General features: G+C 43.6%; 1 protein-coding gene across 1 annotated transcript in view; it reads left to right on the top strand.

The window, feature by feature from the left end:
- The window catches only part of phactr4b (phosphatase and actin regulator 4b), a 49,367-nt gene extending 25,859 nt beyond the window's left edge, over nucleotides 1-23,508 (top strand). The window contains 10 exon segments of the mRNA XM_080425761.1: nucleotides 5,520-5,651; nucleotides 8,610-9,189; nucleotides 11,929-12,166; nucleotides 12,725-12,851; nucleotides 14,048-14,255; nucleotides 15,377-15,432; nucleotides 17,377-17,435; nucleotides 18,434-18,571; nucleotides 20,266-20,342; nucleotides 20,875-23,508. Of these exon segments, the coding sequence (XP_080281887.1) occupies nucleotides 5,520-5,651; nucleotides 8,610-9,189; nucleotides 11,929-12,166; nucleotides 12,725-12,851; nucleotides 14,048-14,255; nucleotides 15,377-15,432; nucleotides 17,377-17,435; nucleotides 18,434-18,571; nucleotides 20,266-20,342; nucleotides 20,875-20,890 (1,631 nt within the window). The 3' untranslated portion in view covers nucleotides 20,891-23,508.
- Nucleotides 23,509-23,856: the final 348 nt, after the last annotated feature.

Below are 23,856 nucleotides of genomic sequence, written 5' to 3'. Positions count from 1 at the left end.
TTTACTTAAGTAAAGAATTTGAGTACCTTTTCCACCACTGCGTACCGACCGCGATGTCATGTGATCAGGCACCCGGATCCCCCTGACACGCTTGGTTCTCAGTGTGGGGACCGCCGGGTGGTTCCTTGAGGGGGGGGTTCCAGCGGGTCCTCAGCATAGATAGATTGATAGTTAGACAGATAGATGACAGGACGTTTAAAAAGGATCCCTGGCTAATAAGCCTTATATGCTTTAATACAGTATAATTTCCCTCTATAACTAAAATTTTAAATTAAAAACACCTTAAATATTGTATTTATTTTAGAAACAGTTAATCTTTTAACTCAATAGAAACAAGTCCCGTCGCAGGTTGATGATGTCATTTGTCCATGTATGGTTCAGTCCTATGGAATGCATGAAATGCATGTGCTATAAAATGTTTTAAAATATTAACTTTAGGAAGTATGAAGTTGTTTTTGAGCGGTGTAACCGCTCCTATAAGTGGGGTTGGGGTCGCTGTGCTGTGATTGGCTGATAAGTATTCAGACCCTTTGCTCAGTACTGTGATTGGCTAGCGAGACGCATGATGAAATTCATAACCTATAAATAGCACCACGCACTTCAAAAAAAAAAGTTTGAAGTGAGCTTCCATCACTGTGATATACACCGCTCATTTCACACTGGGTGTGATTTTTTATTAGCACATGAATTCCATACATTCCATAGGGCTGGACCACACATGGACAAATGACATCATCAACTTGCAACGGGAGCGGCCCCTATTTAGTCCATGAGCCAGAGCCCCAAAATTGAGCAATTATTATCGAAAGAGTGGGCAAAACCAAACCTATATTAAATTGTTCAGAGGGTCAATACGAGTAAATAAATGTATGATAACCTCACCACAGGAGCAGCTTTTTCATGGTTATCACACATTTTGTAATTTTCCCCATACGTACATGACAGGTCAAAAAATGACAAAATTTTAAAAAGAGTTATCATAATGAAACTGCCTGAGTTGATTACTTACATGAAGACGATGATTTATCGTATTACAAGTTTTCTGAAATTGTATATTTAAATATGCAAATTAGGCATAGGAAAATATGCCCAAATTTGCATAACTTTCCAGAATCAACATTGGACAAAGCCAGAGTCAACATACTTATTTCATTTTGTTAAGATGTTGGATTCAAAGGTTTTTAACGAGGGAATATTCAATATCTGCTCAATTTTGGGGCTCTGGCTCATGGACTAAATGCCTAATTTGCATATTTAAATATACAATTTCAGAAAACTTGTAATACGATAAATCATTGTCTTCATGTAAGTAATCAACTCAGGAAGTTTCATTATGATAACTCTTTTTAAAATTTTGTAATTTTTTGACCTGTCATGTACGTATGGGGAAAATTACAAAATGTGTGATAACCATGAAAAAGCTGCTCCTGTGGTGAGGTTATCATACATTTATTTACTCGTATTGACCCTCTGAACAATTTAATATAGGTTTGGTTTTGCCCACTCTTTCGATGATAATTGCTCAATTTTGGGGCTCTGGCTCATGGACTAATTGAGTGAAAGACTATTTTTAAAATAAAATAAAATATTGAAGGTGTTTTAAAAATTTTATTTTAGTTATATATGGCAATTATAATGTATTAAGCCAGGGATCCTTTTAAGCACAGAAACGGTTGATATATTCGAAAGTTGCAAGTGCTCTGGACATGATATCCAAATCACTCCTGTGAATGTGTTCTGTGGACAACATCCCCTAAGGGTCCATTCCTTTCCGCTTGTACACTCTCACAGATAGATGAATACTGAAGATGTTTACAGTCTAGATTGGGGTTCCAGAAATACAATTCGTATCAACTGGGGGGTCCGTGGCTTAATGCATATTAAAACTGCATCAAAATATGTACAATTATAGAGCTAACATACCTACTTGTTAAGCCATGCGTTATGCACAGTCAGGCGCTCCGTCGTTGGAACGCGTAGTCACATTTACCCACAGGCGTACACACACACACACACACACACACACACACACACACACACACACACACACCACACACACACACACACACACACACACACACACACACACACACACACACACACACACACACACACACACACACACACACACACACACACACACACACAGTACAGTACAGAAGTACATGTTACTCTGCATACTGTAGTGCACACAACAACACGTGCGCACTCACGGGTTAGTGCACAAGTGACAGCACAAAGCACTCTTCTGTTGCTCGCATGACAGACGACATGGACAGGCTCTCCCCGGAGAGTCAACATAGTAACCCATGCGAACACACACACACACACACACACACACGTTTGTTTTACTATACTTGCGAGGACATAAACATAGTGACAGGCATGTATGAATGTCGTTTTGACCTTTTCTTTTGCCGTTTTCTGTATTGTCGGTGCACGACACCGGCAAGTAACTACAATTATACAAAGTATAAATCCGGTGTAACTCTAACCCCAACCCCTAAACCTAACTTCTAGATGTCTAATTCTAACCCTAAACACAAACTGAATCTCTCCCTAATTGTAAGATCTTTTTCTTTCTTTTTTTTACCATAAAACCACAGTGGACCAGGAAAATTGTCCTCACAACTTCTGTCTTACAGTCTTATGTCTCAAATTCTGCTATACTTGTCAGACATTTGGTCCTCACGTGTATAGTAATATGCAAGTACACACACACACACACACACACACACACACACACACACACACACACACACACACACACACACACACACACACACACGGAGAGACACGTACTGTACTGTATCCTGGTAACGATGCTAGGTGAACAGCTTGAGCAGCTGTTCCCCAGCTGACTGCTTAATAAGCCTGTGGACTATCTTTTGGAAGCAGCTTCACTGCACCGTAACGCTGTGAAGAGGATAAACAGAGACTCTGGTGGCTGATGATGGAGGCAGCAGCTTCACTGTACCGTATGTACCCAGTGAAGAAGATAAAGCAGGGATCCCCGTGGATTAAAGCAAAAATAAAACCACTGTGTGAAAGGTTTCCTAAACAATTTACACAATAATGTAAAAGAATGATGATGATGATTTAGTAATATTGTTCCTGCTGTTCTACATACTGCCAACCAGGTGAAGAAATCACGAGCCTCTAAAGGAGTAGTTCACATTATTTTCTATCAATTACACACCCCATGAAGCATTGATTTCATGGAGATCTTTTTGTTTTTGTCGCATTCCTAAGCCAATAATTTGACGACCGGCGGAAAGATGCTAATGTATCCTTTGAGTCTCCTACAGGAGAGACTGCCGGTCATCAAATTATTGGCTTAGGAAAGCGACAAAAACTGGGTGAACTACTCCTTTAACATTTGCTTTTATGAATTTTCCATTAGGGTTTTATGGAAAATGCTTCTAAACTAGTTTGTTCACTTCAAATGTTCTAATCTTTAAAAAACTAATAGCTTGTAGATCGGCTATTTTCGCTGCACAACATGCTTTCCATAGAAGACGTGCTGGCTTCTATGGAATAATCTGTCGTATAGCGACTGAGAACTTTAATCCAGGGACTCTGGAGGCTGATGGCAGCAGCTTCACTGTACTGTATACGCAGTGAAGAAGATAACAGGCTGATGGCAGCAGCTTCACTGTACTGTACGCAGTGAAGAAGATAACAGGCTGATGGAAGCAGCTTCACTGTACTGTACGCAGTGAAGAAGATAAACAGGCTGATGGAAGGAAGCTGCTGCACAGATGCTGGCTCCTTGTCTCGTTGTTGTTGTTGTTTGTTTACTGTAGGTTTCTCTCCTCGGGGGATCTGGACTTTATTCCCATTAGCGCATGGCTGTCTCTCTCTCTCTCTCTCTTATCTGCAGGGATGATGATAGAACTGGTGCCTTGTATCTTGTTTTGATATCGCTTAATGTCATTACATCGGCCTCGATAGTGTTTGACTGAAATGAGTCACGGTTGCCGGTAACGCAACTTAGAATGAGCCGATATAAACATTACAATCTTCGATGCTAAAGGTGCTCTAGCTAAGTGATATATTTTTGTTAAAACAAAAGGTTTATTGTTAAAAAGTTAAAGCTCTATAGTAATCACGGCTATTATAGAGTGTTTGTTCAGTAACAGTGGTCTCCCCGTCTCTCCAGCTCCTTTAATAAACAGAAAATATATTTTCCAGTGGGTTACAAATTTCACCCAATCGGGAGATACTGTAGAACTTCACAGAGATCGTTTAATAACTTGCGTTCCAGTTCCCATTTTGTTCTGCTCATTTGTTTGTTTCATCACTTCCCATTGTACTAGTTTATCCTGTATTCTATTATGAGTTCTCTCTCCTGATTGGATGTATTTGGTATCGACCTGAAAACTTATTTTCTGTTTACCAAAGAGCTGGAGAGATGGAGAGACTTGAAGAACCACCCGACAGCAATGATTACTATCAAAATGTAACACTTATTTTAACAAAAGAAAATCACTTACTGCACGCACATAATTTAACCCTGAGGGTGTACAAATGGACCTGCAAGGATCCATTTGGTCCCATTTGTACACTCTCAAAGTTACACATGGATTAATGAACACAGAGGATTGTTACTGTGTGTTTTTTACTCTCTGGAGTCACCTGTTAGACCTGTGCTTGTTTACCGTGTGAGGATAACTCCTCAAATGGGGCAAAAAATAGTCAGACACCTCACTTGGTTTTGTAGTTTGTTGCCAACGTCTAGCAGATGGAACAAATTGCACCACGCCGTGTGGAAATTAGCAGTGGGCGCCAGCATTTTCTGCTTCACAACACCAGAGCACCAGGCCAATGACCAGACCAGTCCCACTGACTCTCTGTTTCTGTTTAGAGCAAGAAATGTATTCATACAACAATTATCAGTCGATCGATTGGATCGGCGCCGTAATCAGGGATGCACGATATAGAATTTTTGGCCGATTAATTGCCACGATCAAACCGACCGATACAGGTATCGGAATACAAGTTTCTGATAGGGTTTACCTTACACCTGTAATACAGTAACCTGCCTGTGATTCTGATGGAGACATTTTCCAACTTGTTGACCCTCTAGAAAGTATCCCCAGAAAACACTGATTGACACGGTAGCCTTCATCATCACAAAAGGATTATTCTGCTTCATATAAAAAAATATATATATAAAATAAAATATCGGCTAAAACCGATATATTATTTTGATATCGGTTCGATGCCGATGCCACCGATACCGATATGATAACCGATTCATTGTGTATTCCCTGGCCGTGATATAATTATCGACGGAACATGAAGTATTTAAAAGGTGAACACAGAAAGATGGAAGCTTATTAAACAGGAGCAGGGGCGGAAACAAGGTCCAAAAAGAGCCTACGTCAGCGCCCCCTGCTGGGTACACTGTGTCCATCCATATGCTTGCCAGTCATTCCATGGTACGCTAGCTGAAGCCACCTCCGTCTCGTCTCCTCCTCCTCCTCCTCCTCCTCCTCCTCCTCCTCCCCCGTCAGCCTCCGCCCTGCAGGGGGCAGACAAAGCTCAGCTTCCCCTCTACTGGTCCTGCTGGAAGCGGGAGTGCGACTATGATGTCTACCTGTCCCTGCCCGTCTACCTGTGCCGGCGGGCGGGAGGCCTGCGCTCAGGTAAAGCAAGCCACGCCCTCTCTTGGTGGTATCCCGCCGCCCCGCCCTGCCCCGCCCCGCCCCGCCCGCACGGCCGGGGGCCTCTGAGGCTGCGCTCTATCCTCCCATCATGTCGGCTCCGTTCCAGCTGTCAAATATTGTCCCTTTTTAATGGCCGTCGGATGCTAGTGTTAATTAACTTGCCCATGGCCTGGAATGTTACATGGCACTGTGATTACACTGCATGAGCGTAACAAACAAGCGTGTGTGTGCGTGCGTGCGTGCGCGCCAGTAGAGTGTGTGTGTGTGTGTGTGTGTGTGTGTGTGTGTGTGTGTGTGCGTGTGTGCGTGTGTGTGTGTGATGCCTGGTGCATCATAAAGGGGGAGAGAGTGTGTGTTGGCGTAAGGAGTGAGTGCTGTGTGTGTAAGTGCTTGCACCTTGGGCATGTACAGTGAGGAAGGTTTGTTCTGAAACATTGAGCTGTGGTCTGCTCTGCTCTGCATCAGGTGAACCCCCCCGCCCCCCCCCCCCCAATCCACTACATGTCTGCTCTTCTGGGACGGCTGGATGTATGAGTGGATGCATGGATGGATGGAGCAGAATCACTTATTTGTCACATCATCAACATGTTTACAGGACTGGTGTAAAGAAGTATAGTATAGGTGAAATTCTATTTTGTGCAAAGCTCCATCATTTGCACCATCATTTTTTTTTTCTCTGGGCTATTGTTCAAGGTGTTAATGACGCGTTGCCGGCTCTCTCGCGGGCGCACATTTGCACCTTCAGAGCTGCGCCCTGCTATAGTAATGGTAATGGTACTGTAAGTTTGAGCCCCGACATCTGAGATTGATGTGAGGGCTGATCATTTCGGGTGGGGGCTTAAGCCCCGAGGCCCCCGCGGTATCGGCGTCTATGACCAGATGTCCCGGTTTAACGGGGATTGTCCCGTTTTCAAGCCAAATTTCTCTAAAACACTAATAATATGTCCCTGTTTTCAACATTCACTACAAAATTGTCCCGGTTTTCGGCCAGAATTACATTAATAACAGTTGTTTTTAGTGGTTGCATAGACGTTTATCATGTTATTTTCATGTTGACAGGCTCACCTAACCAATCAGAAAACATGAACAAATGCGTTGCGTGTCTGAATTCAACGCTGAGGCTGGTATTTGTCAATCAGTCGTTGCCTGTATGCAACACCTATGGTGTGTATACGCATGTGCGCGTGCACATGAATGGGCGCGCGTGTGCACGACGAACGTGCACATTGATTTAAGGGTCCCAGTTTGAGGGGCTGAATATAAGGTCACCCGAGGTTAGACATGACATAAGGTGCAAAAGGTAACAATGCATCCGCAGGAAGGAAGGTATAAGGCAACAAAAACAAAACATCAACAACCTCTACAGGCAGTGTTGCAATGCTGAATTGGAACGTGGTTGCACTTTTAATGACGTGACGCGCACGTCGCTTAACACCTACACTACAGGTCACACAATGGACAATTGATATGCATCTAGGCTCATTCCTATGTTGATCCACCTGGTGTGAGTCGGGAGCCTTTGTAAACTTTGTTGAGGTGTGAATCTAAAGTTGTTTTAAATCTATGCGTGTGCCTGCGTGTGCTCCTGGTCAAATAGGTTTCTGCACGGCGTGTCAGGCCGTCCCATGAGCAATGCAACCCTGACTACAGGTCAAATCCACGTGGTAGTTCCACAAATCAATCCAGCATAATAAGGAAAAACAAGCAGTCCATCAAAGGAAAGTGTTCCAGTGTGGCAGGCTGGTGACAGGCGGTGGGGGATGGGTGGGTGGATGTATGAATGGATGGATGGATGTAGCAGGGGGAAGGGTTATAAGATACTGGCGTGATTGTGTTTACAGAGGAAGTGGTCCATCTAATTCACTCCAGCTTCTCGCATGCTTCAAGTCTGGCAGCTCTTGATCTCTTTGTCTCTGTATGTTGTTGCTCTGTCTGTAGCACGGCTATCGGCTATGGCTTTTTGCTGTTCTTATAAAGCTGTTCCATGTCCACACGTATAAAACAAAAAAAGACTCTCATTGATACACAAATATACAACTGTGCATGCGTTTAACCACAAGGTTTGCCATTTAGCTAACAACCCATTTGTTTATGGGTTGTTGTCACGGTCGCCTTTCGGCACTGAGAAGGTGACACAAATTTGAGGTTTTCAATCGCATCAATCAGTCTGCCAATTGGCTGTGTAGAGCATTGGTTCTCAAAGTGGGGTCCTTGGGGGGGGTTCCAGGGGGTCCCCAGCAAAATGTGTTAATATAGCATCACAATAATTTTTACCTTTTATACTTTGGCTGTTAAAAAATAGAAGATATACAAGCTCATAGCATGGCACAGAGTGTCGCGCTATGAGCTTGTAGATCTGCTATTTTTGAAAAATCATAAAAATGTGTGCAAACCTTTGAATATACATATTTTTAAGCGAACATTTGTAACTCAAAATCTCGAAATATTTGAGATGGGGGTCCGCGGCCAAATACATTTCATTTTGGGGGGTCCTTGACATGAGAAATGTTGAGAACCACTGGTGTAGAGCAAGGGTTCCCAAACGGTTGATCTTTTGGGCCTCGAGGCTGAAAGGTTTGGGAATCCCTGGTTTATACAGCCCGTAGGCTTGGCTAGCAACCATGCCATGTGTAGGCTTAATGTATGCATTCATGTAGAAGCAGACATGTGACCCGAGTCACTACTGCATTCATGTAGAACATACATAGTCAGTGCATTTGCTCACAGTGCTTTGCACAATACTGTTGCACATGTCATGTCATGCACTCACATCACAGCGGCAGCCGGGGGGGGAAATAAGTACCCTCGTACTCTGCGACCGAAACGACGTCTCTCTAACGAATACATATTCATAAGCCTATAAGATAACGGCTTCATACTGTATGCTGTGTTATGGAAAGTGTTTTTTTTAACTCTTCCCCTGCTAAAACCCAACAGCGGACCTGGCTCAAGCCACCGGAGGTGCCAGCCTGGTGCCGGCCAAGCCCTCTCCGCCGATGCCCCCGAAGAGGACCACCCCGGTGACCAAGCGCAGCCCGGACGACCCCTCCTCCCCCGGCGCGCCGTCCCCCCTGCAGTGCATCCCCGGCCCCTCCTCCCTGCCCGCCATGCCCTCCCCCGCCAACGACCACGGCGGCGGCGGCCTATCGGTGGGCTTCCAGCTGCCTCCTCCTCCCCCGTCCCCGCCGCTGCCCACCCACATCCCGCCGTCGCCCCCCCGGCAGCAGCACGTCCACCACCACCACCTGCACCACCAGCACTCCTACCCCCACCCGCTGCCCCAGCCCATCATCCCCATGCTGTTCGACCCGCCCAGCCCGCCCATGGACCACCCGCTCCAGCGGCCGGCCCCCATCCCGCTGCACATCATGATCCAGCGGGCGCTGTCCAGCCCCGGGCCGGCCCCCGGCGGCCTGCACCCGGACGGCTCGCTGCAGCGCACGGCCCACTCGCTGCTGTTCGAGACCCCCCAGGACTACCAGGGTCCGCTGCCCGTCAGCATCCAGCCGCTCAAACTGTGAGTTGGACCAGGTCGGGTCAGGACCCGTTTGTTTATGGGTCGCCAGTAAACATCCCTTTATTTCTTTTTCCTATACATTTAGTTTTCGTGTTTCAAAAGATTTTCAAAAATCTACCCCCAAAAAACGAAATAAAAAATTTAGGGGCGGCCATAGCTGAGTGGTTAGTGAGCCCGCCTAGGGAGCCAGAGGCCCTGGTTGCCCCAGGTACGATTCCAGGCCAGGCCAGCAAATGTGTCGATGAAATGAAATTTGTCCCTGAGCAAGACTCTTAACCCCTAATTGCTCACAGGCCCTCATTGGAAACAAGACCGCAAGGACTTTCATGAACGGACCTGTTAAAGGAATTATCCTTATCCTAACGTTCCAGAAATTAAAAACAAATTCAAACATCTTTCAACATAATTACATAAATTAATAAAAAAAATCAAAGGAACTACATGAATTAGAAAAAATGACAAAACTTAAGCAGTAGTGAAAATAAACGATCTACAAGCTCACACGCGTTGTGAGCTTGTAGATCAGCTATTTTCACCAGCTTGGGTCCCGGGGAGACATCAAATACTATTAGGGCTCGAGCTGCACTAGATTAGTGTTGTGTTTGAAGTTCTGAACTAACTGTGGCTTATTTAATTACTTATCTCATTACTTATCTCATTACTTAAAGCTGCAGTCCGGAATTTATAGTAAATAAAACGACAGTGTCTTAAAGCTTTACTCTGTAACTTCCATGTCCTACCGGGGCTTCAAACCCGGGTCCCCCCGTGCAAGTGCTGAAGTGTTTTACCACTAAGCCAATAGAGCATGTCTGCTTACTATGGGGAGATATAGAAATTTGTCCTTCAGGCAATACCACTAGTCAACCAGGGACAAGAATGTGAGCAGCAGCATTCTGGATCAACTGCAGTGGTCTGATCTAATTCTTTTTTAGGGAGACCTATTATAAAGACACTGTTACAGTAGTCAGTATAATGAAGAGGAATCCATGAGTCCAGGACTACGCCAAGGTTTTTAGCTTGGTTTGTGGTTTTTAAAGGGATTTTGGGTTCACCCCCAAAATGACTTATTTTGTATCGATTACTCATCCCATGGCGCCTTGAATTAATTGAGATTGTTTTGTTTTTGTCGCATTCCGAAGTCAATAATTTGATGATCGGCTCAAAGAGTCTCCATCGAGTCTCCTACTGGAGACTACGCCGATCATCAAAAACTAAAAAATCTCCATGAATTCAAGGCTTCATGGGGTGTGTAATCGATAGAAAATATGTAATTGGGTGAACTACTCCTTTAACATTACCAAGCTGGGCGCAGGCTTTTAATCGGTCTTCCTTGCCTCCACAAACAATTACTTCAGTTTTGTCTTGAAGAATTGAAGAAATTATTTTTTTTCTTTGCTGCAGCGAAATACACTGCTGGTGTGAACGGGCTCTGTGCATACTGTAACTGTAACTGTAGTCCTAGGTTTCCAGCAGGTGGCATACATACATGTTTCCTGTTCCGATTCAGTTTCCCATAGGATCGTTTGCTTGGCTTGGCAGCTCATTTAAACCACATGTTTCCTGTTCCTGTCTGCTGCCTGTCTGCTGCCGAGCCAATCGGACAAAGCTATGGGAAACCGGACCAGAACAGGAAACGTATATGCCAGCTTCTGGAAACCCACAACTATAGTTATGCACAGAGACCATTCAGCGTTAAACTGGCTGTAATCGGAAGACTCGCATGTATTTGTTTTACTGAGGTTAAGGTTAGGAATAAGGTTAGGGTTATAGGCATAGTTTTACTGAGGTCAAGGTTAGGAATAAAGTTAGGTTTAGGCATAGTTTTACTGAGGTTAAAGGTTTCATGACGTTCAGTTTTACCACACATTAAAAGTCTTTGTCATGGTCCTTCAAACGTGTATAGAAAGTTTTAACAAAAAATTCCACTCCATTGATCCATGGCAGGTGTTTTTCTCTCACATTTCTAAAGCCTTTTCAACTGCAATGAAAAAAGAAATCTTTGCCTGCGGGTGTCGCTGGTGAGGGATTTTGCCTGTCAATCATCGCCTCTGCTCCGCCCCCCCCAAAGGAAAGGATAGGGGAGGGGAGGGGCGAGGAGGAGAGTGGGCGGGATTAATCGGCTGTGACCTCACTGCCGAAGGGCCAAACTCAGATTACTTTTCAGCCTAATTATTCAGAAAACCCCAGACCACAGAAAATCCACTGAATGTTCAAAGTTCAGATTTTTGGGGTGTAATTGAGGTCATAAAACCCCCCAAAAAACATAAAAAAATGTGAAAATCAATGTCATAGAACCTTTAAGGTTAGGAATAAGGTTAGGGTTAGGGCACGGTCACACCACACTTTTATTCTACCCATGGGGCGGATTCTGCTAATGCATTTCAATGGGAATGGAGCAGTTTGCTGCCATTTGCGGATTTCTGCAGCAAACCGCTCCATTCCCATTGAAATGCATTGGCAGAATCCGCCCCATAGCTAGAACAAAAGTGCGGTGTGACCGTGCCCTTAGGCATAGTTTTACTGAGGTTAAGATTAGGAATAAGGTTAGGTTTAGGCAAAGTTTTACTGAGGTTAAGGTTAGGAATAAGGTTAGGTTTAGACATAGTTTTACTGAGGTTAAGATTAGGAATAAGGTTAGGTTTAGGCATAGTTTTACTGAGGTTAAGGTTAGGAATACCTGGTGGCGGGCGTTCTTGTATTCAAACTGACATGTTCTCCCCCCCCCCCCCTCCCCCGCAGCGCTGAGGACGACTACTCCGAGGAGGAGGAGGAAGAGGAGGATGAGGAGGAGGAGGACGATGAAGAGGAGGTGCCGTACGACGGGGAGATCCCGCAGCCCGAGCTGGAGCCTCGGAGCCGCCGGTGCCTGGTGGGCGATGCCGGAGGAGTCACCATCATCCTGCCGGAGGGGAACAACAGCAGCGAGGAGGATGAGGAGGAAGAGGAAGAGGAGGAGGAGGAAGAGGAGGAGGAGGAGGTAGGGATGGGACTATTATAACCGGTTTTACTAATACCCTCCATTTGTACACACAGTTGAAGAGCCTTGCAGACAGAGGTCCTGCAGCCTCTGCATGGATGTTTAAACATCTAGTTTTTATTTACTTCCAAAGAGATAGACCTTTTATTGATTATTTTGTATATTATTTGGCTACTGCATTATTTGTTTTGAAAGGTGGCAATTGTAAAAAAATATATATATAATAATTCATAATAAACTAAACAACAAGAAAAAAGCCAATGTAATTAATTAATTTACAAATGCTCATTTGATATTGTAGATCCACAATCTGGGAACGCATTGGGGGCACCACCTCCTTTTTTTGTGTAGAAACAGGAACTCGGTTTGGCTCCTCCCCTTTCTTAGTCCACGTCCTCCCGGGTGCTTCTGTGTTTATTCCTACTAACAACAACACTCCATGGTTAGGGCAGTGGTGCTGAGAGAATAATAGATACATAGTGTTGTGGAATAAATGTACACGTACTGTAATAGTCGTAATTATTTCCCTCACTAATGGTATGGTGCCATCATCCCTAGGAGGAGGAGGAGGAGGAAGGGGAGCGGGGGGGCGTGGCCATGCACAGGGAGGACAGCGACTCGGACGGCCCCGTGCTTTACAAGGACGAAGACTCCGACGAGGATGAGGAAGACGAGGCTCCGCCCAGTAAGCAACGTTCTTTTTTTTCACAGTTTGAAGGGATAATGGTTTTATGAAGGCCACTGTTTATCAAGGTCAACCGACTTGCAAGTAAATATCCCTTTTTTTTACTTCTTATTTAAAAATATATATGTATTTCAAAAGATTTTTTTTACAATTATTCATAAAACGATGCTAAATTCCATAAAAAAATACATTTTAAAAAACTTTAGTGAAAATAGCCGATCTACAAGCTCACAACGCGGCGCGATGCGACGCGTTGTGAGCTTGTAGATGGGCTATTTATTTTCACTAGTTTGGCTCCCGGGAAGACTAAAAAGAAGTTTGGGAACCACTGGGTTAAGGCATATTTTCTGTGAGGTTAGGGTTAGGTTTAGACATACCAACCACGCCCACCTGGGCGAAACACCAAAGAAAGAAGCAGTCCCAACTGACCCCAGGCCAATGCTTACGTACCTACACCACTGGTTCTCAACCTGTGGGCTACAAGCGTATTGCACGTGGGCCCCCAAATAATTGGCAAAACACTAAGAGTTTTTTATTTTATTTTTCCCCCCAAGATTTTGTAACCCCTATTTTTTACACTCAGTGCCAATTGTCTATGTAATCCTGGGCACCCACTCCCTCTGCCAACCTAGGGAGGCCAGGGCCGAGCTCATGCCTCCTTCAGTGCATGAGAGCCAACTGACCTCCCCGGTAGGACGTAGCACGTGGAAGGAACACGTTATTCCAACCAGTTCCTTTCCCCTCCATCAGGCGCCCCGGCTGACCAGGGGGAAAAACACTAAGATTTTAATGATAATCCTACTATCCTACTATAAAATAAAGAAACCTCTGTCCGTCTGGAACAGTGGCCCCCAGGGGTCCTTGAGGGGGTTTCAGGGGGGGTCAGCAGCTAAAGGATTGCCGTTGAAAAAGACATCAAGCCATAGGCTATTTTTAGCACCATAGTAGCTGTCTGTCGGTGTCGGCTCTCAGGTGCATTATTCAGCAACGTTTTTCCACACCTTCCAACAGACTGATCTCCCGACTTCATTCGACTTCCAGTCTGTAGTAATACGTAGCAGTCTGTTTGGTGGAGAGCTACATTTAGTTCTTGTAGTGTAAAAAAAGCCAAAAGTACAGTACGTGTGTGTGCCTGGCTGCCTGTCCTGCCTACCTCACCTGGTCCTCTCTCTGTGCTTGGCGTGTGTCCCCACCAGGTGCCCTGGCCAACCGGGTGAAGAGAAAGGACACCCTGGCTCTGAAGCTGGCCGCCCGGCCCTCCGCCCCGGAGAGGGACCGGGACCGCTTCGCCCAGGACAGGATGGCCCGGGAGGATCAGCCTCCGGGTCAGAAGACCGGCCTCACCTGGCAGAGCCGAGAGCAGTGGGAGGCCATCCGCACACAGATCGGTACCGCGCTCACCAGGTAAAGAAAGACCAGTCTGGTTATTGGCAGAATCTGTCATTAGTTAACCCTTTAAGACCGGGAACGCATCTGTGTGTCATTTTAAGATTTCTTTGGGCTATTCAAAAATAGCAGATCTACAAGCTCCTAGCGCGGCACCGAGTGCCGCGCTATGAGCTTGTAGATCTGCTATTTTAGAAAAATCGAGAAGATTCGTGCATAATCTATGAATATATATATTCTACAAATGTCTTCTAAAACTGTTTTTTGAAAAAAAACTTCTGTTGATATATCAGTGGTTCTCAGACTTTTTCATGTCAAGATTAGATGTATTTCACCGAGGACCCCCATCTCAACATATGTTGTTCCAGGGACCCCCAGAAGATTTGAGTTAAAAATGTTCGCTTTAAAAATACAGTATATCTATTCAAAGATTTGCACAAATGTTCACGATTTTTCAAAAATAGCAGATCTACAAGCTCATAGCGCGGCACTCGGTGCCACGCTATGAGCTTGTAGATCTGCTATTTTTGAATAGCAAAAGACATCTAAAAATGGCACGCATGCGTTCCTTTCCCAGTCTTAATGGGTTAAAGTGATTAGGTAAAGACAAATGCACCGCTCATCAACGCTACTGTGTTAACCAGGGCTGGGCAATTAACCGAAAATATATCAAAACCGATGTTTAAGAATCAATAACCGACTTAATCCTGCTCATGTAGATTAATCGAATAATCTACACGTTTTTTTTAAAATATATATAATGTTTTTTATTATCCCTGCTTTTTAAAATATTTGTTTTTTATGTATTATATATCAATGAATGGACACGAAAATAAATGTATAAATGACTAAATCGATGACTCTAATTAATCACTTAACCCTGTATTATACTTAGTTGTACGATGGTGGCATACAAAAATAGCGAACATATCTACTTTTAGATCTACTATATCAACATATATAAATATATTTTTTTATAATCGTTCATTAAGCGTAAGCGAGGCAAACGTGCTGTTACACCGAAAATAGCCACGTCAAGGGATTGGTTTCATACATTTTATTTGGCCTACTTCTTTGCCTGTGTGACAATTAAAGTGATGAAGGCCTTTTTAAAAATAGCGCTCCTGTTTTTCCTGCAGACGTCTCAGCCAGAGGCCCACGGCTGAGGAGCTGGAGCAGAGAAACATCCTTCCACGTAAGTTCCTCCTGTTGGTCCTCAAACATCTCAGCCTTTCCTTTCCCTCAAACAAATAACTGACCCCAGGCCAATGCTACCTATAGATGGGTTTCCCGTTGGTAAACATGAGAGGATGATGCGCGCGCAGTGGAGGGAAGAGCCTGTAGAGGGCGCTATTACCCGCAGCAGCTCTGCCCATTGTACATTGATAAAATAAATGGTCTTCACCGGGTTTAATGAAAGTAGATTAAATGATGCAGTTTGTAATATCTTCTTTACTCAATAAAAATGATTTGTCGGAAGTTGTATCTGTCTGTATATAATAGCAGCATTATGCCTATTATGCCTATAATAGCAGCATTATGCCTATCTAAATCCCGAAAATAACAATAGAGTGAATGGCACTTCCGGGTCGTTCTACCTCCCGCATGCGCAGATTGCACACTCTGCTCTGTGATGACGTCGCGCGGAAACCCATCTATACACACTGCTTCTCAACCTGTGGGCGGCGAGGGTATTGCAAGTGGGCCCCCTAATGATTGGCAAACGATGTTTAATGATTATCCTTTCTTATCCTGCTATAGAATAAAGAGACCTCTGTCTGTCTGGAAACGCGTTTTCTCCTCAGTAGGTTGACCAATTGATCTGAACTTGCACCCGGGCATTGACCATTGGCATAATGAGGAGAGTCACCAAGCCAGTTTTTCACTTTTCCCATATTTAAGTTGTTTATTAGCGTTTTTGTGAACGGTCCTTGCAGACTATGGGATCTGCAGTAGTCGTGGTTGCAGTCCCATAGCCAGAATTGACGGTGGGTGGAAATGACGGGGATGGACTAGTGTAACTTTAATATTAAAATGTGATACCAATTAATAAGAGCTTAAAGTTCCATTGATCTAAGGTGGACCACAATCGATTGATTGACATATGCTCTGAAGAAGTGGTCAGATGGGTGGACCGCCAATGCTTCGGAGATTTTCAAGTGGGCTCTCATTCAGAAAAGGTTGAGAACCACTGACCTGACTGTTAGTTTAACTCAGAGTCTACAACTATAACCAAACTCACCCGTTACAAATGGATGAACCAAGAAATATTTGGAAAAGTTGCCTGTAAAGAACGTTTCAGAGCATACTTGCCAGCATTAGTCGTAAATGGATACCACGGTGAGTTAGACCGTGTTCAGGATGCCTGGAACCCCATATATATGGAGATAATTGACCTATTCATTTCCGACATCCCCATACTGTATATGGAGATAACTGAAATACCCAAGTCTGACATCATAGACCCCTCCTAAAACCCCATATATGGAGCTAACAGAAACATCCAAGCCTGACATCATAGACTATCTTTTGGCATGACCGATCTCGGGACTCCATATATGGATATGACTGACTCACAGCGACATCACCGGGATGACACCAGCACCGCAGCCAACGATATACCCTGAGACATCAACTCACCCTAAGACACGAAGCATACAATATGCAAGATTAGGCCTTCAAGACATCGACTAGTTCGGCTCCAACTACCAGAGAACTTGTTGCCCTCCGAATGAACCCGGGTAGCTGGCCTTACAACCCAGATACTCACATTCCACAGATTCGTTCTCCTTCTGCCTCTACTGCCAAGGGGCACTGCCAAGGGGTTTAAGTCCTGCTTGGACACCATTGCATCGGGTCTTGGTTCCGGTTTAAATAACCAGTCGAACCTTTGGTCTTTTATATTGCCTCTTTGCTCAAACCCAACTGGTGTGTTTGTTGGTGGATTACGACTATTTTGTAAATAAAATGCCACATTTAGATCTCCATTTGTAATAAAACACAATCAGAGATCACCTCACATTGATGTAAGCAAGAGTTCCACTTTTGAAGACTGGATAAAATGTGCTTTGATGGCTACTTTTAGACACGTTGGGTCTAAATTAAGATCTGATTTTTCATTATTTTGTTCTCTTCACAGCCAATCCGGCTGACAGACAAGCCGAAGTCAGAGAGATCAAACGGAGGCTGACGAGGAAGGTAAGGGCAAAACGCACACAGCTTTACAATGATATCTAGCCCTGTTCAGACTGGCAGCCCAAAGGCAGACCAGAGCCCAAATCCAATTTGTAGCCTGGTTCCCAAACTGAGCATCAATCATATTAAAGGGGTAGTTCACCCCCAAAATAACTTTTTTTCTATTGATTACTCACCCCATGGAGCCTTGAATTCATAGATATTTTTTTGTTTTTGTCACATTCCTTAGCCAATAATTTGATTATAATAAATGTGTCCCCATTGATTCCGGTAGGAGACACAAATGCATTTGTGTCTCCTACCGGAATCAATGGGGCTAAATTTATTATAATCAAATAATAAAGGAAGGAATGCGACAAAAACAAAAAAATATCCATGAATTCAAGGCTCCATGGGGTGAGTAATCAATAGAAAAAAAGTTATTTGGGGGGTGAACTACCCCTTTAAGTAAAATAAGCAACAACAAAAGAACGTTGAATGGGAAGAAGTAGGACGGAGAGACGCTAAATCCTCCCGGTGGGGGCTCCTCACCGGCAGGTGAGCCAGTAGGGTACAACAGCAGTGGCAAGCAGTAGGAGGAATTCATTGGCATAAAACTTTTATTGGGGAAAAAAAAAGGTGTAAAAATAATTGGCTACATAACGTCGCTGTCGGGCAAAAACCTCTTATCTCCATATTTTAACTTTTTGTGTTTTTTGTAAATTAACGGCCTACTTGCTCATACTACAACGTCACTGAAAAGGAACAGATCCTCAAGCTCGAAACGCGGCGCGAAGCGACACGTTTCGAGCTCGTAGATCTGCTGCTTTTGCCATTTTTGAATTTGAATCCTGAAAAGGAATAGTTTTTGGACATATGAGGTTTTCACCCGACAGAGACGATATATATATATAATGATTACAAACATGCTGTAAAGTGCCATTAAGCCCATGTAGAATTGTGTGATGATCCCATGTATAGTATGTCTCTGACGCCATGTGGTCCTGTCCCTGTCTGACTAGCTGAGTCAAAGACCCACCGTGGCAGAGCTCCAGGCCCGGAAGATCCTGCGATTCCACGAGTACGTCGAAGTGACGCACGCACACGACTACGACCGCAGGGCAGAGAAGCCGTGGACCAAGCTGACCCCTGCTGACAAGGTAATCGCTCATTTTGTCACGTCTTTTCAAACAGCTTAAATGTTAGTCATTCAAATAATGAATACTAGCCGTCTCCCACGGTGATCTATGTTTTTTAATAAAGAGGTGATAAACCCTCCTTATAATGATCTGCTTTTCTGGCTGATGATTATGTCGCTGTTAAGAAGTCATTTATATTTTCATTTTGTTCGTAAAATCAATCTTTCATCCAGGGACTATATTCGGTCTTCAATAGTCTTGTTAAATCAATCCACACTTCCAAATACATTCCAATACGATAACATGATTTTTGGCAGAAAATAACGCATCATTTTCACTGTTTAATTATCTATCTCAATTCCATTTCAAGTAATGATAATAATGTAGGCCGTATTAATCCCACAGGGGAAATTCTGTTTCAGCTTCACCCAACTGATGGCTGCTCAGGTGGTCATATTGAGTGCTGGGGGGGCGAGCAGCTAGGGGGGTTAAGTGTCTTGCTCATGGACACCTCGACACACTGGGCCCTTCTGTTTCCCTGGCTGTTTCCTCTTTCCCCTCCCTATGGTCCTTTAAGCCCAAATGTAACCACTTAAACCCTATATACTTGGGGTCTCTTCTTGGTCTGCACCTTTTTTCCCTCTACACCAAACCTTTTAGTCAACATTAGCCCATATACAAGCTCACTTAACACAAGCCCAAATGGTCTCCCATGAATAGGGACGCTAGGTTTCATAAAAAGGCAGCTGCCTTTTGAGATTTAAAATGATTCTTCTGCGCTGTAATATTAGGCTACTCGTATTCTTCTGTTTTTATTTTTACTTTAGTTTTTTACTGTATTGAAATGTCCTTTTATGTGTCCTGAATAGGTGCTTCCTATTAAGGAGATGTCTTTTCTTTTACTACTTCTATTTCTTATTTTTCTCCTTTCTTTTCAACTGAATTCAAATGTCCTTTTTTAACTCTTTCACTGCCAAGAGTATTTTCATAAAGTACTCCCCCAGTGCCAGCAATTTGCGTGTTTTTTATTTTTTTTATTTTTTTATTTTTCATTCAAATAAATTATCTGATTGGGTTTTTAAACCCATACGACAGTTCTACCAGTAGAGAGCAGCAAATCGACACATTGATGACCTCGCTGGCTCACTCGCCCCCTCCCAAACAGGCTCACGTCACATCCGGTCATAACCGGATGTGACATTTTCGACAATCGTTGATCGGGCTAAATTACGATGTGATACACGACTACGATGACTGATCGTCACCCAGACCAAAGAGAGTAGACGTGGACCTCTCCGTTCGTTTTTTATACCGTGTGAAAAATCGTGACTTTCCCTATTCTGGCCGAAAATGACCGCGGGAAAAAAATGAGAACCGGAAACGGAATCTGCGTCATGAAACCGGAACCCAATGAGTCTGAAGGAGTCAGGAAGCGAAAGTGATCATGAAAAATAAACAGAATAGCGCGACTACAGTCAAAAGTAAAAACTCGGGATTTCTCGTTCTGGCACTGAGGGTATTCAGGAAAAACTCGGGATAACTCGGGGCGTGGCACTGAGAGAGTTAATGTGCTTATTTAGCTTATGTGTGTTTATTTAGCTTAATGTCTTATGTAAAGCACATTGAATTGCCTTGTTGTTGAAATGTGCTATACAAATAAACTTGCCTTGCCTTGAGTGATGATCCCAGGTGTATGTTTCTGCTCTTTGTTTTAGGCTGCCATCCGGAAAGAGCTCAACGACTATAAGAGCACTGAAATGGAAGTTCACGAGGAGAGCAGAATCTATACACGGTACGCATGTCCTACCATTATCTGTGGGCTCTCTGTTACAACCTATATCTATTAGGGATGGGACGATAATCGTTAGCATTTATCGTGATAAAAAAAGCTCACAATAATAGTATCACCGAGATTTTAATTCATCGTGAAATTGTCCACATACAGATGAATTAGCTTTTGTTGAGTTACAAATTCAGTACCACTTAAACCCTCTTTTCTTGATAAAACGGACCTGTAAAGAGTGCATTTAATACGCTCTTATTTCACCCTACACAAATCAATTCGCCAAAAATAGCAGATATACAAGCTCACAGAGTTTATAGATCAGCTATTTTTGGAGAACGTTCCCCCCAGAATAGGGATGCTGGGGGTTCAAGTGGTTAAAAAAAGGGACATTTTAAGATTTAAGCATATTTTGATTGTCGGGATAATATCGTTAATCGCAATACTTTTTGCCACAATAATCGTGACGTTTAACTTTAATATCGTCCCATCCCTACTGTGTATGTCTGTGACAATTCATTAAATGACCCTTTCTCTCCAGGTTCCATCGACCTTAGTCTCCCTCCTCCTGGACAACGAAGCACTTACATGCCGGCCAGCTGGGTCTTCGCTGAGGAGTCGCTCTGCTAAAAACGGACCGCCCCCGTTTTTATTACATTTGTGAATGTACAGTAACAGAAACATCAGGGACGACCTGGAACCGACTGAAAAAAACAAACAAACAAACAAACAGGAACGCTCCTCCCTTTCCTCCTTCCATCGACCTCTAACGCTTACGTTGCTTTCTCTAAAACGGGAGGTGGAGGTGGAGCGGAACAGATGCAGTATTTCTCCCGGACGGACGGATGGGACAGGAGTGTGGGAGGAGGGGGGGACCACGTGCCAACAAACCGGCGGAGGGGGTTGGCTGGCAGAGGACTTTGATCCAATCCCCTTGGTCTGGGAGAGGACCTTCTGTCCACGCTCTGCTGATATGTGGTATCCCTCAGGGACCGTGTTTCGAATCACAAACCTTTAAAGCCTGGTTTGCGCTCCGTCGCACGGCGGTGTCGCGCTCAGAAAATACCCAACCCACAAGTTCACGGCGCGTCGCATATTGTCGGCGCGCGATGCCGGCGCACTACGGAAGTGTAAATCGGGCTTAACGGCGCCTCATTCTATGTTGCCTTGTTCCTGCTTTTACTCTGTATGGCACAGCTAACTCATGTTGTTGACATAATAACATATGGTAATAATAGTAATAATAATAATAATAATAATGATAATAATGATAATAATAATGACGGTGACAATAATAATACACACAGTCATAATAGGTTATAGAGACTAAAGGACAGGAGAATGAAGACTGACTGGGACGTGCCATTGATGATGACTGGACAAGCTCTGGGATTATTGTGTGTAATTCTGTGTAATTGTGTATAGATTGCTGTGATCCCTTTTAGACTGAGACTCTGAGAGATCCTATAACAAAAACACAAAAACAAAAAAAAATCTGTAATGCACAAAGATATTTTATATCGTAATTCTGATCACGTGACTAGTGACAGCTTTTATTTGAGCCTTCTTTTGTTTTGTTTTTATTGTTTGGCTTGCCTGTATTTATGGTTGTGATGTGAGGTGGCCATTTGGAGCTTCAAGCTAAAGCGCCGTCCACACCAAGTGCGATAACTCTAACGATACGATACGATATTTCTTTATTATCAGCTCACACTGAAATTTCTTTAGGCAAGAAGACTAGAAGACTTGTCTAGGTCCAGTTGCAAATTGCAGACAGTTGCGCTTTCATGATGGTTTTGAAGGAGAGTAGGGAGTCGCAGTTTTTGATGGCATAATAGTAGAATTAATTCATCCCCATGTTTGTGCCAAATCTGGGGGGAATGAGATCAATGGAGCTCCCTCTGATGTTCTGCCCGGGGGCCAGGGGTCATCGCCATGCTGGCTTGTGGTGGACATTTTTGTCAAACTTCCATCTCTGCCACAGACATACAAAATGAGCGGACAATACTGTTACCAGAAACACATAAAGACCTAACCCTGAATGACCATAACAAAACCAAATGAAACCAAATGAAACCAAATGGACCCTACATGTCCGTTTGGTTTCATTTGAACACTCTCAGCGTTATGGGGGTCCTTGCAAATGAATCGTTTGATAACCACTAGTACTAGTGGAAAACCTGTAGACTAGACATTCAGTAATTGGGTCTTATGATCAAAATAAGAACATTATAATGGTGTGCAAAAGAAAATCTAAAATTTCCCACGGACAAGGCCAAGTCTTTTCCCACGGACACATATTGATGACCCCTGCCGTGGGCGTTTCTCACTGTTAACAGAAAAGTATCATACATCAGTGTGGACGCTCACATATTGTTATTGTTATCGTTACAGTTGCAGTTATCGTGTTTTTGTGTGAACTGCCCTTTTAGTGATAGGAAAGGTCAGACCACGTTGCCAGGATAACCTCTATTGCCTAAAGGACTGTGTAGAACGCTTGTTCTCATATTACTGAATTCTGCAAAATCCCCTGCATGAGCCAACACAGAATCCCAGTGCATTGGGGTCAGGAGAATCATTCTTCATTTATACTTTTCTATGAGTTTTTTTTGTACTTCCCTTTAAAAAAAAAAACGTCAAAAACATGCAATGCAAAATTGTAGCCGTTGTCAACGATAGGGTCGTGCTAGTTGTAGCTATACTAGAAGTTTTAAATGTTCTGGAAGTTAACAGAATGTCTCGGTGCAGTGAGTGGAGATCAGGGATTAAACAAAACATCTAGATAATGAACCAGAGGCCGACAGGGAGCCATTTTTAGCAGGACGTTTGTGAAACTGCAGAGGTGATGCCAGTAGATGACAGGGTTCTCTTTGCTGTGTACAGGATGATGATGTGGTTTAACTGATGCTTGTGTATATCTTGTCTTCCTATTATTTGGAAAAGAACATTTTAAATATATTGAAAAAGTATTATAGGTTGCTATTTTTTTAAGCACAGAAATATTAGTGTATGGTTAAAATGCTACAAGAATGGGAATATGAAAGTACCTTTTCTGTAAAAAACAACAACTAAGGAGTTCTTTTTTTAAATTGAATGTGGAATTTTAGTAACCCGAGTTATTTTCTTTTTAGTTGTAAATAGTCACATCTGGATCTAATTAAAAATCTTAAAATTCCTGAAGTCTTGTGTTTGCAGTTGTGGTCACGTGGCTTTTGGTCAGGCACTTTTGGCCATGTTCTGGTCCAGTTGGAGAGTGGACGGGATCCAGGCGAGACGAGACAAAGGGATGAGAAAATGTTGGAGACAGACGAACCACACACACAATACTGATACATTGAATCTAGAGCAGTGGTCTTCAACAGGGGGTCCGGGACCTCTAAGGGGTCCTCAGAGTTACTACAGGGGGGCCGCCAAATCTTTGAGGGATAGGATATTTATTTTATGTTAACCACTTGAACCCTAGCATCCCTATTCTGAGGAGAACTTTAGCCAAAAATAGCAGATCTACAAGCTCACTTGTAGA

The sequence above is a fragment of the Gymnoscopelus braueri genome (genome assembly GCF_963280865.1).
Source record: "Gymnoscopelus braueri genome assembly, chromosome: 4".
Classification (NCBI taxonomy): Eukaryota; Metazoa; Chordata; class Actinopteri; order Myctophiformes; family Myctophidae; genus Gymnoscopelus; species Gymnoscopelus braueri.
The sequence above is the reverse complement of the archived record's forward strand: the minus strand, read 5'-3'. Positions and strand labels throughout refer to the sequence as shown.